General features: G+C 43.1%; 1 protein-coding gene across 3 annotated transcripts in view; it reads left to right on the top strand.

Annotated features, from left to right (window-relative positions):
- The window catches only part of KLHL36 (kelch like family member 36), a 20791-nt gene extending 2458 nt beyond the window's left edge, over positions 1-18333 (top strand). For all 3 annotated transcript variants that reach the window (XM_027847747.1, XM_027847745.1, XM_027847746.1), the window contains 3 exons: positions 8970-10043; positions 12336-12493; positions 16138-18333. In XM_027847747.1, coding sequence (XP_027703548.1) covers positions 8970-10043; positions 12336-12493; positions 16138-16693 — 1788 coding nt within the window. In that variant the 3' untranslated portion in view covers positions 16694-18333. The remainder of the gene's footprint in view (positions 1-8969; positions 10044-12335; positions 12494-16137) is intronic.
- The last annotated feature ends 398 nt before the right edge of the window (positions 18334-18731 follow it).

The following is an 18731-nucleotide window of genomic DNA, read 5'->3' as shown; positions in this document are numbered from 1 at the left end:
TTTAAATTATTGTCATGTGGTAATTTTTTTTAACATTAATTGAATAAATTCAAAATGGGAATTTATCAAAGGCAGAATTTGCACCTCTATCCTCAGATTCCAGAAGAGGTGCTTATTCTACTGTACTATGCTGATTTCATCAGCATAAGGAGCTCTTGGTCTGGAAACTTCCTTCAGAAGTTTGATGCAAATTTGTTACTCAGCTATATAGCCTTTTAAGACAAAACAACTGAGATTGTTTTGTTCACGGTCACAAAACTATTATCTGTCAGAGGTGAGATTTGAACCCTGCTCTTACTGACCAGACATTTACCCGTTGTGCTTTACTGTTTCTCTGTTAAGTAGTTGACATGAACAATCTCCCTATGACCTGATTTTAGATTATTATCTTTAAAGTGCAGACTGGAGGTGTTTTCATATCCAGCTTGGCAGAACAGAAGGAAGAGAATCATAGAATGTTGGGAGAGACCTCAGAAGTCCTCTAATCTTATAGATAGGAAACTGATGCCCAGAGAGGGAAAGCCCAGGGATATAAAGCAGAGTGAGAGCTACCAATCAATCAATAAGCATTTATTAATCACCTGCTATGTGCCAGGGGTTGTGCTTGGCAATCAGGCTACAAAGACAAAAATAAATCAGGCAAGCCCTCAAGCAGTTTACTATTAATGGAAGAGATAACATGTACACATAAGAACAGATACACAGTAATTGTGCAACATGTACACATATAAGCAGATATAAAATATATAGAAAATGCTTTTCCCTGGCAGTCAAGAACCCAGTAAAGCAGTTTGCCACCCTGAAGAAAGGAGGGGGACAATGGATTTCTCCGACTCTTTCTTCTCCTCCCTGCCTGGAGTCCTGTAGCTATCCATGGCCCTCCTAGCTTTGACTCACTCCACTCCAAAGTTAGGTCCCTAAGGCCCCTAGGGCTTTTGGGGATATGTGAACTGAGATTTCCCTTTGATTAGCTTGTGACACTGAGGGTGGCTGCTTAGACAGCATGGTGCTTAGCTATGCATGGTGACTGGTACATGCTTGGAATGCTTCTCTACCTCAGGCATGACTTTAACATTTTTTCTTTAAAAAATTTTTAATATATTTTGTTTTGCCATTTCTTATATTTTCCAGTATGTCCCTCTCTTTCTTTTTCCTAGAAAGTGAGCCCTTATAACAAAAAAAATTAAGGGGGGAGAAAAAACAATTCAGCAAAACTAATCAATAGATCTAGAAGAGTCTTACATTATATGCAGTGATGGGGCAGCTAAGTGGTGCAGTGGATTGAACAGTGGCCCTAGAATCAGGAGGACCTGAGATCAAATGTGACCTCGGATACTTACTATCTGTGTTACCCTGGGCAAGTCACCTAACCCCAATTTCCTCCCCCTCCCAAGCATTGTATGTAATGTTGCCCCAGTCTTTGCTTTCTGACACAGTGAAAAATGGATTCAAATTTTCATTTTTGGAAGTACCCCCATTTTTCACTAAGACCAGTGAGTAAAGTTTTATTTGAAGAGATGTTAGTTGCTCTGCCTGGTTGAGAAAGAGAAGGAGAGATACCGGCCACTGATTTTTGTTATTGTTGTTGAGTCATTTCAGTTGTGATTGACTCTTTGTGACCCCATTTCGAGTTTTCTTGGTGAAGATACTGGAGTGCTTTGCCATTTCCTTCTCCAACTCATTTTACAAATAAGGAAACTGAGGCAAACAGGATAAAGTGACTTGTCCAGAGTCACACAGCTAGTAAGTGTCTGAGACGGGATTTGAACTTAGGTATTCCTGATGCTAGACCCAGCGCTCTATTCACAGCGCCACCTAGCTGCCCTAACTGGCCACTGATAACTTATCTAAAGGACAGAGTAAAAGAGATTGTGTTTAAAGCAAAAGAGGATGTATACTTTAAATTTAAACCAGATTATAAATATGGGAAGTAGTTTCCAGTTATTTGAAAAAGCAGGAGAAACTTTTTTTTTTTTGGAGACTAGATCTCCTTATCTAACAGAGGCTGGAAGTGCAGTGGCCACTCATGGGCCCTATCTCACGGCTGGTCAGCAGAAAAGCTTCAACATGCTCTATTTTTGACTTAGATGAGTTTATCCCTCCTTGGGCAGCCAGCTTTCTGGCCCCTATTCCCAAGGGCTCACTTTATTGGTGCCAAATTTTGTGTGGACAGAAAAACAAAACAAGAGTGCAGATTCCTAGCCTGCTCTAGCCTCCAGGTTAGGACCCCCTGATTGAATCCAACCCCTTCATTTTACAGTTGAGAAACTGAGGCCCAGAGAGGTTGAGTGACCTGCCCAGGGTCACACAGCTAGAAGGCATCTGTTTTAGCTCTACTTTACAGCTCAGAATTCCCCAGATCAAGTCAGCCACCAGCTCCAGTCTCCTCAGTAGCAGGGCCTTCAGGCCCACACCACCAGGCCCAGCTCACCAGAAGATTTGTTGATTTTAGACTCAAGGAACTTGGCTTCAGATACTAGCTCAGCTGTTTGCTACCTGTATGGCTTAAGGCAAGTTAGACTATTTCCTCATCCATAAAAAGTTGGAGTTTGACTGGATTCCCTCCAAGCTCTCTTCGAACCAGACTTTGTAAAATATACCACTTTGTAAGACTCATTCAGTAACGATTTTAAATGGCTGTTTAAAACAAATTGTAGGAGCTTGGAAAGGACTGGTTAGTCACTTAACGATGCTTTGGCTAATTCAACTTGTAATATTTCCATTTCAAAACTCTATGAATAATTTTTCTTTAAGGAACAATATCTAAATAGCTTATGCAAAGGTAGGAAGATTCTGTGATTTGATCAGCTGTAGGGAACTTTCCGTGTGGAAATTATTCCCTCCACCAAGCAGATAGAGAACTATCACTTGGCAGAGTGAAGTGGAGAGTATGGGGCTTAGAAGGAGGAAGGCCGGGGTTCAAATCCCACGTTAGATACTTCCTAGCTGTGTCACCCAGGGCAGGTCACTCAACCTCTCTGGGCCTCAGTATCTCGACTGTAAAATAAAGGGGTTAGACTCAATCAGGGGTTCCTAACCTAAAGGTTAGGAATCAGTGGACTTGTTTTTTTAATATTTTAATAATTTATATTTTAATATAATTGGTTTTATGTATTTTGTGCATTTAAAAACATTCTTAGAAGGGATCCACAGACTTCACCAGATTGCCAGCACACCAAAAATCGTTAAGGACCCCTGAACTAGATGAAATCCCTTTCAGCTCTAAGGCTATGATTCTTTGATCCTAGTTCGCTGCCAGAGACACATAGACCTTAAGTGACTTGCGCCAGGGTCCCACAGCTAATAAGTGTCAGAGGCAGGATTTGAACTCTGATCTTCCTGGTTTCAAGCCTGACATACTACTCTACCAGGCCCCACTGCTGGCATACTACTTTCCCAGACTGATATTTTTAACATTGGGTATGATTTTTACCTATTGTCTAATTCAGTGATGTCAAATTCTAATAGAAACAGATGTGCATATTGACTTAGAAAAGCACAACTTAACATTATCTATGTTGTGTTTTTTTTTTAATTTTGTTAAACATTTTTCCAATTACATTTTAATTTGGGCCCACACTTAGGAGCTAGTTTGACACCTCTGGACTAGCAGACTATAGTACTAATTTAACTAAATGATCATTTTGGTGTTGTTGAGTCATTTAAGTCATGCCCAACTCTTCATGACTTCTTTTGGGGTTTTCTTGGCAAAGATACTGCAGTGATTTGCCATCTCTTTCTCCAGCCCTTTTTATAGATGAAGAAACTGAGCGGTTTAGTAACTTGCCCAGGGTCACACCGCTTAGTAAGTATCAGTTGAACAGATACTTTGTTCACCATTTTGTTGCAGCTTATCTCCCCACTAGACTCTATAATTTCCATGAGGGAAGAAACCACATTTATCTAAACTTTGTTTGTCCCCCAGGACTTCACAAGTATTCTACACAGAGCAAGTGCTTGCTAAATAATTAATATCTGCAACATTTGATGTCATACTGAAAGGTAGTAGTAGTATAATATGCCCAAGGTTCATAGAAATCTAAGACATTTCAGAGTAAATTACTCTGCCTAAAAGTAGGACTTTATATAATCATCCTAACAATAATAATAATAATAATAGTTAATATTTATATAGTACTTACTATGTGCCAGGCATTGAGTTAAGTGCTTTACAGTTATTATCTCATCTAATCCTTACAGCAACACTGTGAAGTAGGTGCTATTATTACTATTGCTATTATTATATAACATATGATATATTATATAGCAATATATTATTACTGTTGCTACTATATAACATTACATAGTAATATATTATTATCGTTGCTATTATTATCCCCATTTTACAGATGAGGAAACTGACACAAATAGGGTTAGTTAAGTGACTTGCCCAGGGTTGCACAGCTAGTAAGTGTCTAAGGCAGGATCCTAGGTATATAGTGGTTTACCTACAAAGGCTGGAATTCAAGGAATCCTGGAGGAGCAGAAGAGTTCTCTCTTTCCTGTTACTAGGGTAGACAAGGAGGAGCAGAGCCCCAGGAAACCATCTGATATTAACACTGAGAGTTCGGTCCACTATTCTCCTCCTTTAACTCTGGGCACCTCCCTGGCCCAACATCAGCTCCACTCAACACGAATGTGGAGTCAGTGGAAAGACTACTTTTGGTCCCTGATTTGAAGATTGAGACTTGACAAGGTCTCACTGAAAGCTCTGTCTACCTAACAGTAGCTGAGTCAGCTTGGATGGCTTCAGGCAGCACCTCTAAGAACCTGGAATGTGACCTCAACACTCAGCCTGCCTTTCTAGAAGGGCCATCCCTGGGCATTCCTGTTCGTGGGATCATAAGATTTAGGGCTTCAGGAGACCATCTAGTGCAGGGGTGGGGAATTTTTGGTCTAGAGGGCCACAATGTGGCCTCGAGGCTGCAGATTCCCCACCCCTGATAGTGGGAATTCTTTTTTCTGAATGGGTTAGACTAGACAGCTGTTAAGTTCCCAGCTCTGAGACTGATTCTATGGAAGTTTTCATTGTAACTATCTTCAAAGTCAGGCCATTTCTATTTGTTACAGTCTAACTAGCCACCAGGAGGTCACAGATTGTTTCTACGTTTCTAAAGGGTGAGGACTGTAGGTCTCTGTTGCCCTCAGAGTCCTTAACTGTGGGCCTCTTCCATGATGGGCTCTGGGTAAATCACTTAACCTTTTTAAGTTTCCTCATCTATAAAATGAGGCCTCAGTGGCCTCACATCCTTTCCATCTCCAAAATCACGATCCGGGGCATAGAAAGACCCAAGACTTACACCTCAGCTTCTTCCCAGGCCATTGAGTTGTCTTCTGTGGTGTTCCTCATCGGTCTCTGAAATCCCACAATACTGTAACGGACATCCCTCACTACATTGGAGCAAATTAGAAGTTTACTTTTCTTCTCCATGTGTGCTCAGGCCCTCAGAGTCAGGTTAACCTCCTGTATTGCAGCCCTTTTTTCTTTTTTTCTTTTTAGGCAATTACAGTTAAGTGACTTGCCCAGGGTCACACAGCTAGTGTTTGGTCTGAGGCCGGATTTGAACTCAGGTCCTCCTGACTTCAGGGCTGGTGCTCAATCCACTGTGCCACCTCACTGCAGCCTTTAGTTGGCTTGTTTATCTCCCATCACCAATGACTCATAGCCAGCCTGTGGCAGCAGAGCCTTCCCAAGCCAGTAAGAATCCTCCCAGGCCTTTGTCTGAAACTGTAATGTTGGCTTTTGCTTTCAGGTGTCAAGAATTGCACATTTAGATAAACACGCCCTGAGTCACAGAAACAGTCATGGAAGGGAAGGTTAAATGAAATCAACTTTTTTAATAAAGTGCTTTAAAAACAGTGAGAGAAGTTGTGGGTGTCATTAACAGCCACAAGGGGGCAGCAGCTGCTATGGACAGAGTGGACAGATACGGACCTGGCAGAGATCTGCTCTCACTTTTTTGTTGGTTCCTGTCAAAGGGGCAGATGGCTTAGAGAGTGGCTTTGCTCTTTGTTCCCTGGACACATTGGGATTATGGCGGGACCACACTGTCCCTCACCCCCATTTTTATTGCTTTATTTCTATTATAAATGAAGGTGATAAGCTGAGAGTGAGCAGCTTTTATGGCAAAGAAACTGACATGTAAAACCCAAGCTTTTCCTTACCCCCCCAAAAAGATCAAATCACTGTACTTATTATAGAGCATCACAGAGATATGGATAGGGTGTGGCCTTGGAGTCTCGTAAACCTGGGTTCAAATCCCACCCCAAAGGCAGCTACATGGCTCAGTGGATAGAGCACCAGCACTAGACTCAAGAGGACCTGAGTTCAAAGGTGCCCTCAGATACTTACAAGCTGTGTGACCTTGGGCAAGTCACTTAACCCCAATTGCCTCCCAAAAAAAATTCCACACCAGACACTTTCCAGCTGAGTCAAATGAGATCATCTATGTAAAGCACTTTGCAAACCTTAATGTACTCTACATTCTAGTCCTTAGCTGAGTGACCCTGGACAAGTCACTTAACCTCTCTGAGGCTCAGTTTCTTCATCCATAAAATGAGGAGCTTAAACCCAGTGACTCCCAAATTTCCTTCTAATTCTACATCTGTGATCTTTTGATAATAAGGTTAATAATGGCCAGCACTTAACAGTGCATTTTAAGCCTACAAATCTTAATTCATTTAATCCTCACAGCAGCCTTCTGAACTAGGTGCCATGTAAGTAAAAGCTAATATCTGTATAGTGCCTGCTATATGCCAGGCACTGTGCTAAGCTGTTTGCAAAAATTATCTCATTTGGTCCTCACAACAACCCTGGGACGTGGGTGCTATGATTATCCCCATTTTCCAGATAAGGAAACTGAAGCTGATAGTGGTTAAGTGATTTGTCCAAAGTCATACAGTGTCAGAGATGGAATTTGAACTTAACTTCCCATCTCCAACTGTAAAACCCTATCCTCTGTGCCACCTACATACCTCAGCTGATAAGGGTTGTGTGACCTAGTAGAAAAGAATATGGGGCTGGACGAGTAGCTAGGTGGCGCAGTGGATAGAGCACCGGCCCTGAAGTCAGGAGGACTTGAGTTCAAATCCAGCCTCAGACCAAACACTTGACACTTACTAGCTGTGTGACCCTGGGCAAGTCACTTAACCCCAATTGCCTCACAAAAAAGAAAAAGAATATGGGGCTGGAAATCAGGTGTCCTGAGTCTGAATCCTGACTGTGGGTATGTCACTGAACCACTGGGAGCCTCAGTTTTCTCATCTGGAAAAGGGAAAAAAATACCTGTACTGTGTAACTCAATTCACGGTGTCATGAGGGTAAGGTTTTATAAACCTTAAAAAAGTATATAAAAGTCAAATTTTTTGATCACTTAGCAGATTATGGTTTTGTAGCCTCTTGTTGCAGCAGAAAAGAGATGGACTGGGAGTCCCAAGACCTGGGTTCACCCACTCTGATACATGCTAGCATTGATGATCATGGGATAGTTAACTCCCCTTTTCTGAACCTCAGTTTCCTCATCTGGAAAATGGGGATAATACTTGTACTGTTTACCTTGTAGGGTTATCATGAAGGAAACACTATATAAATCCAAACGCCCTGTGGAAATGTGACTTCTTATTGTTATTGTTAAGATGTTATCATTATTTGTTCCTCAGAACCCAAGCCTGTAATAATATTGGCTTGCCCTGACAGAACCCTTGCTGGTTTCAAAGCCTTGTACATGTCAGCTCATCTTTATCTCAGTCAGTTTGATCTTCACAACAACCCTGTGAGGTAGGAGGTGCAAATATGTTTATCCCCATTTTACAGGTGGGAAAACTGAGGCTCAGAGAGTTGACCTGTCATGCCCAAGATTACACAGTTAGCAAGTGGTGGGGCCAGAACATGTTCAGTTCAAAAGTTCAGCAAGCAAGGCACCGTACTTGGCTCTAGGAATAAAAATTTGAAAACTGAACGATCCCTCCCCTGAAGTAGCTCAGATTCTATTGAGATGATCCCATATGTACGTAGGTAGGGGTGAACAAAGTACTTCTGGAGGAAGGGATCACTAAGAACTGAGGATAGGGGGAAGAGCAGAAAAGGCCTCACCGAGGAGGCAACACCAGATCCCACTCTTCTGATGGTGAGGATAGGGAGTGGCCTTTCAAAGTGTATTGCACTTTTTTTTAACCAAAGGTAAAAGAAAGCAGTGGTTCTCAGAGTGTGGCCCAGTGGGATTCCTGAGACTCTTTTGTGAGTCCAAGAGGCAGATTGAAACACTAAGACATTTTATTTCAGGATGGAATAAATATTGGTAAATATAATCCACATAAACAAAATTTCTTTACGGTATCCTTATCTTTTTTTTTAGTGTAAAATGTCCTAAGACCAAAAAATTTGAGAACTGCTGAATTAAAGTATGCAGACAGGAATCCAAATTTGCGCTCTAGGAGGGCAGGCAGGGCAGGCAGTGGATAGAGTGTTGGGCCAGAACTCAGGAAGACTTATCTTCCTGTGTTCAAATCTGGCCTCAGACACTTACAAGCTGTGTAACCCTGGGCAGGTCACGTAACCCTGTTTGCCTCAGTTTCCTCATTTGTAAAATGAGGTAGAGAAGGAAATGGCAAACCATTCCAGTGTCTCTGCTGAGAAAACCCCAAAGGGGTCATGAAGAGTCGGACACAACTGAAAATGATTGAACAAAAACAAAAAATGCCCTTGGTGAGGACGATTAGAATTCCTACACCCAAGTTTGCTTGGCTTTTGCTTAGATCTTGGGAACCCGCTGCTCCATCAGGTGACCAGACACCTTTATCACTCATTGCTTTTATGTAGTACTGTCCTTTGGGGAGCTTAAAGAAAATGTGCTCCTCACTCTCAGTGAACTTATTTCAGAAGTGTTAGGATTTTCACTCTTCCTTTCCCAGAGCAATGTTCTTCTGCCTCTGCTGGGGAGAAGAGCTCTGATGTGATCTCTTTGTTTCAGGTATATAGATGGGTTGACCATCCCAACATGGTGCTCCAGAGGCTGAATGAGCAGAGGCACCGAGGCCTCTTCTGCGACATTGTCCTGGTTGCTGATGAACAGAGGGTCCCCGCCCACCGGAATCTCCTGGCCGTGTGCAGTGACTACTTCAACTCCATGTTCACCATCGGTATGCGGGAGGCCTACCAGAAGGAGGTGGAGCTGGTGGGAGCCTCTTACATCGGTCTCAGAGCTGTCATTGACTTTCTCTACGGCAGCGAGCTTTCCTTAGATGGTGGTAACATTGACTATGTCTTAGAGACTGCTCACCTCCTGCAGATCTGGAAGGTGGTCGATTTCTGTTGTGAGTACCTGGAGAATGAGGTGAGTGAGGAGAATTATCTGTACCTGCAAGAGCTAGCGTCCATCTACAGTCTGAAACGCCTGGACTCTTACATCGACTCCTTTATCCTGCGTAACTTTGGGACGTTGTCCTTCACCCCAGACTTTCTGCAAAACGTCTCCCTCCAGAAGCTCTGCCAGTACCTGGGAAGCAGCCTGGTGCAGCGCGAATGTGAGCACGACTTGCTGCAGGCAGCCCTCCAGTGGCTGACCCAGTATCCCGAGCGGGAGGCAGATGCCTTCCAGGTGCTAGAAAACATCCATTTCCCGCTGATCCCCAAGAGCGACCTCCTCCACAGGGTCAAGCCTGCCGTCTGCTCGCTGTTGCCCAAGGAGGCCAACTGCGAGGGGTTCATTGAGGAAGCTGTGACCTACCACAACAGCGTCGCCGCCCAGCCTGTGCTGCAGAACAAACGCACCTCGCTGCGCACCAACGAGGAGCGCCTCCTGTTCGTCGGCGGGGAGGTGTCGGAGCGCTGCCTGGAGCTCAGCGACGACACCTGCTTTCTGGATGCCAAAAATGAGCAGTGGGTCATGGAGACGCCCCTCCCAGCCAGGAGGAGCCATCACTGTGTGGCCGTGCTGGGAGGGTTCATTTTCATAGCTGGAGGCAGCTTCTCCAGGGACAATGGAGGGGATGCAGCTTCGAATCTTCTCTACAGGTATGATCCCCGCTGGAACCAGTGGATAAAGGTGAGATTAAAGCCGGGTTTGTCTTCTCTCTTTTTTTGTGAAGGATTCTTTTCATCGCTACCTTTTTGGTTTTTGTGGTTCAGTCATTTTCAGGCTTGTCCAACTCTTGGTGACCCCATTTGGGGTTTTCTTGGCAAAGATCCTAGGATAGTTTGCCGTTTCCTTCTCCAACTCATTTTCCAGATAAGGAAACTGAGGCAAGCAAGGTGAAATTACTTGCCCAGAGTCACACAGCTAGCAAATGTCTGAGGCCAAATTTGAACTCAGGTCTTCCTGAATCCAGGCCTGGCACTCTATCCACTGTGCTACCTAGCTGCTCATCCCTACCTTTAGTCCTTCCCTTATGTTTTATTTCTTGTGCTGCTCTTGGGTAAAAAACCAGAGTGTGGGCAATTGCCAAAGGAGCCAAATCCTCCTCTTTCCCCTCTAGTTTCTCTCATCTTACTGTTCCTCACCCATGAGTCCATCTTCCTTCTTGGCATTTCCCCTGGCCATCTCCCATACCTTCCTCCTTAACCTCAAACTCCTAGCTTCCCTGGCTTCCTTCAAAACTCAGCATAAATCCCACTTTCTTCAAGATGCCTTTCCCAGACTCCCCTACTGTTGGTGCCTTTCGTTTGAGATTACCCTATGGGGCAGCCAGGGTACAGTGGATGGAGTGCTGGAGTCAGGAAAACCTGAGCTCAGAACCTTCCTTAGACATTTACTAGCTGTGTGACTCTGGGCAAGTCACTTCACCTTGTTTGTCTCAGTTTCCTCATCTATCAAATGAGCTAGAGAAGGAAATGGCAAACCATTCCAGTATCTCTGCCAAGAAAACCCGAAGAGTCAGACGTGCCTGAAATGACTGAGCAGTAATAACAAATAACAGCACCTACCTCTCAGGGTTGTTGTAAAGCTCAAATGAGATCCTATTTGCACGGTGCCTGGCACATGATAGGAGCTATTGTTATCGCTGTGATTATCACCGTCCACTTATGAGGCCTATGTCTTGTGTATACATAGTCATTCGTATGTTGTCTCCCCCACTCAAATCTCAGCTTCTTGAGGACAGGGACTGTGTTTTTGTCTTTCTTTATAAATCCAAAATTTAGCATAGTACCAGACACATAGTAAGCACTTAATAAATGCTTGTTGACTGACATTCTTTACCCCGTGCAATTCCCCCTTCTTAGGTGGGGGGGGTGTGTGTGTGTGTGTGTGTGTGTATGTGTGTGTCTGCGTGTGCATGTACATGTGCACACATGCCCTGGTTCTTTTTCCCTGGGGAGATTACCCTTCTGAGTGTTGTCATATCCCCCCTATCCAGAGGAGACAGATCAGTAAAGTCATTCGACTGACTTTTAAACTACCCCTCCAGGACTTAAGCTTCCAGTTGGCTTGTGGTTCCTTTAAAGTAGTCCCCTTGGGAGTCTAGACCCTTGGTCCAATGATGCCTTCATATTGTCAAATATTCTGGGGCCTCATTTCTGAAAATTGCCCCCCAAAAGACAGCCAGTAACATCATGAGCCTCATTTTTGAGCCACTACTAGCAAAAACAGTGGGCTTGGATTCCCAAGACCTAGGTTAGAATCCTGGTTCTTATCGTTCCTAGCCACGTGCTTCTGGGGAAACTGGCTTCTAGTAAAGAATGTGGGTACTTGAGGTGGGCATGAACTACAGTAATAATGACTGTCCTTCCTATCCCATGGTAAGGTTTACAAAGTGCTTTCTTCAGGAACACCTTGCAAATTGGGGGAATGGGACAGGGTGCAGGTTTTGCAGATGATGAAACTGAACCTCAAAGTTGGAGTGACTTGCCTAGGGTCACACGGGGAGTCAAGCAGAGGAGCTGAGATTCACACTCAGGTCCTTTGACTATAAATCTAACCTTCTTTGTACGCCACCATGTCACTTTATAAGCACACACTTGTAAAAGCGATCCTTGCTTCTCCCTCAGCCTACATGGCAAAGAAGAAGGGCAGCTAGGTGACACAGTGGATAGAGCACTGGCCCTGGAGTCAGGAGGACCTAAGTTCAAATCCAGCCTCAGACACATAACACTTACTAGCTGTGTGACCCTGGACAAATCAATTAACCCTATTGCCTCACCCCCCCCCCAAAAAAAAACCCAACAGTAATAATATCTATAATGCTCCTGGGGTGGTTGTAAAGTTTGCAAACCCTTAATTTGCTACATAAATACCAGTTGTTACTGCTCCTTCTCCTCTTTACTGCTGCAGGATATGCCTAGGGGTTAAATCTCTTTCTGAGTCCTAATCAGTAAGTGAGTTCCTGTGGCTTTTTTGCAGGTGGCTTCCATGAACCAGCGCCGAGTGGATTTCTACTTGGCCTCCATTTCAGACATGCTGGTAGCTGTCGGTGGAAGAAATGAAAATGGGGCACTTTCTTCCGTGGAAGCGTATAGTCCCAAAAGTGACTCCTGGTCATATGTAGCAGGTTTGCCAAGGTAATTGCATGATCAGTGTTAGACTCCAATGGGAGCTTTTACAAAAGCAGTGTTGCCTCCTGGCTCGGGGCGCTAGATTAGAAATGAGGAAAACCTGGGTTCAAATTTATCCTCTCATAGTTTTTAGAGGTGTGATCACCTTAATCTGGCTAAGCCCCGATTTCTTCTGTAAAACCAGAAAAAGTATATCTATCATGCCTAGCTCATAGGATTATTGTGATGCTTACATGAGATAATCTGTTTAGATCCCTTGAAAAACCTGAAAATGCTATGTGAATGTCAATTGTTATACTTTTTTGCACTAGATTTCCCATTTCATTGGTAAAATAAATTCCCAGTGAGGAAGTTCCCTCTACCCGGGCACAATTCAATTTAATTCTTGGATCAGATGAGATAATGTGTAAAGTTCTTTACTAGCCTTACCAACGTAAATATTAGCTGTAGTTGAGTTGTCTGGAGTGCTAAGAGGTTAAATTACCCAGGGTCATAGAGCCAGTATGTGTCAGAGGTGGGGCTTGAACTCAGGTCTTTCTGACCTTAAAACTAGTTCTCAATCTACCCTACTCTCCTTCTCTTCCATCATGGAAAGTTCTAGCTCCCATAGTTCCCTGTCTCTGGAAAGAAAGAAGGGGCATTCTGGTTTTTCAGTGAGGCTGAGCTTAGGACATCCTAAGGATGGTATCCCTTTTTAATTGAAAAAAAAAAAAACCAAGATTCAGCAAAGCCAGATGCCATGTATATTTATAAAACAGGTATCTGTTGGAGCCATTATTTTGACCTTTCAGCCCATCCGTTTTGGAGTCTCAAGGCAGAGAGAGAGATGGGATTGAAGCCAGGGATGTGAAGCGAGGAGATGTGGAGAATGATTGGCACGCACCAAAGAGAGCCATGTGTACGTCTGTTGCATAATTTGGCATTGAGATGGAGAGGTCTTGATTTGGCCTTTACCCCTGGAGCTGAAAGGGACCTCAAAGTCCATCTTGTCTGCAGCCCTTTTATTTTTTAGTCAAGGAAACTGATACTGAGGGAAACTAAGTGACCTAATTCAAAGACCTCCTACTCAGTAAATACTAGTAGCTTCCTCTGGCCTCCAGGATCAAACATAACCTCCTTTATTTTCCATTTAAAATTCGCCACAGCTTGGTCCCTTGGCACCTCTCTGCTCTTACTTATTACCCTGAGGTCCAGCCACACCAGCCTGCTGGCTGTTCAGCATGATGCTTCATCTTCTGCTTCTCTGCCTCTGCCCTGGCCGTCCCCTATGCCTGCCCCCCACCTCCACTTCCTAGCTCCCCTAGATTCCTTCAAGATTTGTCACAAATGCCACTGGTTCCCCAGCTTCTTATGCCCTCCTTTCCAGCCCCTCTGTACGTATCTTGTATGTATCCATTTATATACATGTTGTCTGCCCTTTAGAGTGTAAGCTCTTTGAGGGCAGGCACTGGTTTTGCCTTTTATTTGTATACCTGGCACATAGCGAGTCCTTAGTAGATACTTGTTGATTGACTGATTGATTGTCCAAGGTCCACGGTGTCAGCGGCAAAGCCAAGATTCAAACCCAGGGCCGCTGACTCCAAATCAGTTACTCATTCCATCATGCCACACTACCCCCATACTACCTGCCTTTACCACTTACCTTACCATGTTGTTGTGAGGATCAAGTGAGATGATATTTATAAAGGCTTAGCACAGTGCTTGGCACGCCGTAGATGTTTAATAAATCCTTGTTCCCTCTTGCCCTCGCCCCTACCTCCCCTTCTCATAAGGATTTTGTGAGGATCAATATATGTGCAGGCACTTTTAAAGCTACAAAGTTTGTTAAAAATCTAAGTGATGATGACAGGGAAGGTGATTATCATACCCCAAGAGAATGGCAACAATGTGCCCTGCCCTCCCCCCATCCCCCAAGCCCCAGCTCTGTTGTCTCTGACTGGAAGCAATGTATAAGAGAATGTTCCATTTTGAAATGGCCAGACTAATTTATTATGAATAATTAATAATCAGTTCACAGAGGGTGAATGAATGAAGGAGTAAATGAAAGAAAAACCATTTGTTAAGCACTTACTCTGCACCACGCACTGTTCTAATTACTGGGATACAAATACAAAAGCATAACCAAGGAGTTTACATTCTGATAGGGAGTTTCATATAACCCCAGGTGTGGTGAGAAGGAACTGTCTTCTCCACTTACCCATGGGGAAACAGACAGTCACAGAGGTGAAGGTGATTTGCCCAAAGTGACATAAACCCTTGACTAACAGATCCGACCTGGCTAAATGTTCCTTCCTGTACATCCTTTTGGTAGCTTCTCCACCATAAATAAAAGTGACATCCATTCCTTCCCCAGTGATCTAACATGACACAGTAAGTCCAGATTGGGGTGCACCCTACTAAACATATTTTAGGAGAGGTGGTTATGTTTAAAGAGATCACTTGACCCCTGAACTTGTTGATGGATCAAATAATTATTGACAGTCTGCCGGGTGCACAGCATTGTTCAGCTCTATGGGTAGATATAAAGAAGCCATGAATTCTGACTTCACTCTCTCTGGCTGTGGTACCATCATTTACTCTATCCTATATGTGTTCCTAAATATTGTCAGCTAAGAGCTTAGGTGGGTCAATGGGTAGAGCACTGGTCCTAGAATCAGGAAGACCTGAGTTCAAATCTGGCCTCAGACACTTACTAGCGATGTGACCCTGGGCAAGTCATTTAATCTTGTTTGCCTTAATCTACTGGAGAAGGAAATGACAAATCACTCCAGTGTCTTTGTAAAGAAAACCTTTTTGGACTACGTGGTCATGAAAAGTCAGACATAACTGAATGACTAAAGAACATTTGTTACTATGGTGTTATCTTTGACTTTCTTCTCATTTCCAGTCAGTTGCCGAGTCCTGTCAATTCTGTCTCCACTGTATGCTCTATCCCCTCATCTTTATTTCTGCCACCACTCCCTTTGCCCAAGCTCTCATTACTCCCACCTAGAATAAATGACTGAAATACACACTGAAACTCATAGTGACTCATAGCCACCAGTAATAGCTATTAGCAATAGTAGCTTACTTATTTATACTGATTTAGGATTTACAAAGTATTTTACATTCATTATATTATGATTATATCATTATATATACATATATAATTATCTAATGATCTCATAATAATCCATTTAGGTAGTTAATGCAGTTATTATCATCAACTATAACAAAAGAGGAAACTGAAGCTTAGAGTGATATAATGGAATGAGCTATAGTGTGACATAATGGATTTAGAGTCAGACTTTGGGCTCAAACCTTGCTCAAATTTCTGCTATTTCCTATCTGCATGACCCTGGTGAAGTTATTTAACCTCTCTGGGTCTTAATTTCCTCATCTATAAATGGAACTAAATTATTTCCAAGGTCATTTCTAACTTTAAATTTCCTGATTTGCTTATAGTCACACTCATAGGTGAAAGGGACATTATTTGACTTGGTAACTGGAAATGAAAGGAAATGTCAAAGATAACCTCAAGGTAACTAATATAGGCGATAGTAAATGATGGTTACCTGATTCCAAGTCTGGTGCATTTTCCATTCTATTGTAGAGTCGATGCTAAGAGTGCAACAGACAAGATATTGACCTTGGCTTCTCTCTGTTTCTAGATTTACATATGGCCATGCTGGCACCATCTATAAGGACTTTGTTTATATCTCTGGAGGTCACGATTACCAAATTGGCCCTTATCGGAAAAATCTCCTCTGCTATGATCACCGTACAGATGTGTGGGAAGAGAAGAGGCCCATGATCACGGCCCGGGGTTGGCACAGTATGTGCAGCTTGGAGGACAGCATCTACTCTATTGGAGGAAGTGATGACAATATCGAGTCCATGGAGCGCTTTGACATCCTGAGTGTGGAATCCTATAGTCCCCAGTGCAACCAGTGGACACGAGTGTCTCCTCTGCTGCAGGCCAACAGTGAGTCTGGTGTGGCTGTGTGGGAAGGGAAGATTTACATCTTAGGAGGCTACAGCTGGGAAAACACCACCTTCTCCAAAACGGTCCAGGTTTATGACCGCGAAAAGAACAAGTGGTTCAAAGGGACCGACCTCCCAAAAGCCATTGCCGGAGTATCTGCCTGCGTTTGTGCCCTGAAGCCCAGACCAGAAGATAAAAAGAAAAAGACTAAAACTAAGAGGCATCAGGATCGAGGGCGGTGACCGAGCTGGGATGATCCTGCTCTTTATCAAGTCATCTTCAAGAATGTCTTCTTTAATGACAAACTTTTTTTTTTTCAGCACTTTGGGGACAGAAGTACAGATGCTAAGACATCTGGAACTTGGGCAAAATCCTCTGGCACAGTTTAGTGAGTTACAAGAGAGAAAAGTGCTATTACAGTTTTAAGTTAGAAATGCGTATTAGGTAACATTTAGCTACAGTTCATTACTTTTGTGTTTCTGGTTTATTCTATAACAATTAATAACAATTTTTCAAAGATCTATGTAATGTAGCTTATTTTTTTGCAGAATAAATAAACAGAGTAGGAGCAGTAAGATCATAGATCTGGAAGGTTCCCTGAAGGTCATCTAATCCCCATTTTACCAATGAGGAAACTGAGGCCCAGAGAGAGGTGGTGACTCCCCCATTTTCACATAGCAGCTTAGTGGCCAATCTGAAACTAGCCCTCGATTCTGCTGCCTTTCAGTCTAGATACTCACCTGGCCTGGTTTCTTCCTAGAGGAATTGCCCTATAGTGCAACTTTATACATGACAAAACCATAGGGGTAACATTGTTGTCAGTGACCCTACCACACTATGCCTTATAGGTTCTTAATGCAGTTGGATGATATTAAGACTATCAAGCGACCAGTATGTATTAGCAATCACAACTTTCTAAAGCCATCCCCTCAGACTCTGAAGTGGTAATAGGGAGTCATTTGAAAAGCAAACACAAAATCCAAACAGGTGCAATGAATGGATGAAGCCCTCTCTTTATATGTTCATTTCTCAGACTCATTAAATTTCATAGGTTTCTAATGCCTTGAGTTAACATAACTTACGTTCCTTTCTCTGAAAACTCTGGTAAATGTCACAAGCAACCTTATTTTTTCATACATACGCTGGTCTTGAAGGACTGACCAGAGATTCTGATGTAAACTGTTAATGAATACTTAGCACCTCCTGTAGGGGGAAGCATAACTGGGCTATGTCAATTACTAGCTCTGACATCATTCATCTTTGCAACCATGGACAGGTCATATAACTTCTCTGGGCCCTCAGTTACCGCATCTTTAACATGAGGAGGTTGGGCTAGATGATCGCTAAAGACCTCTCCAGCTGAAATAAATCTATAATTTTACAATTCCATATAAACTGCTACTAAATGTTACATGATCCATCCCTCCCTTAGGTCAATTTTCCTTATAAGGGTTAGTATGAAATATCCAAGCATTTTTGATAACTTTTAGAAATGGCTGGTGCCCTGATGCCAAGAGTCCAAGTAAGGGAAGAAAGAGGGTGTAGTAATTCTTGAAAGACCTCAGGTTGCCTGGGATAAGAAAAGTCATGATTAAAAAAAAAGGATTATTATTGATATCAAAACATGGTAACAAAAGGCTTGAAAGGCAGCATAGAATATTGGAGAGCATGCTGGCCTGGGGGCAGGAAGGCTTGGGTTCAAATCCAGCCTCTGACACATATTGGCTGTGTGAATCACTTAACTAAGTAGTGCCCCCAGCCAGTTCTCTAAGCTTATAAGTTCCAAAGAAGGTTCAGAGCTTCCCATGAAATCACAAATCTGATTAAAAAAAAGAGAAGAGGGGGCAGCTAGGTAGCACAGTGGATAGAGCACTGACCCTGAAGTCGGGAGGACCTGAGTTCAAATGCGGCCTCAGACCAAACACTTGACACTTACTAGCTGTGTGACCCTGGGCAAGTCACTTAACACCAATTGCCTAAAAAAGAAGAAGAAGAAGAAAGGGGGGCAGCTAGGTGGTGTGGTGGATAGAGCACTAGCCCTGGAGTCAGGAGGACCTGGGTTCAAATTTGGCCTGAGACACTTAATAATTGTGTGACCCTAGGCAAGTCACTTAACCCCAATTACCTAAAAAAAAAAAAAATTTTTAAAAAGGAAGAAAAATCTTAATTTATTTCCTTTTAATTTTGCTTTTATGTTACTTCCCTCCTTAGCCCTAGAAAAAAATACACATTAGGCCTTGTGCTGTAGCTTCATGTATTGTGAAATCTATTTTAGGCCCC

Source organism: Vombatus ursinus, unplaced genomic scaffold (assembly GCF_900497805.2).
Source record: "Vombatus ursinus unplaced genomic scaffold, bare-nosed wombat genome assembly UNPS02005286.1, whole genome shotgun sequence".
Taxonomy (NCBI): domain Eukaryota; kingdom Metazoa; phylum Chordata; class Mammalia; order Diprotodontia; family Vombatidae; genus Vombatus; species Vombatus ursinus.
This window is presented reverse-complemented; position numbering and strand designations above follow the sequence as displayed.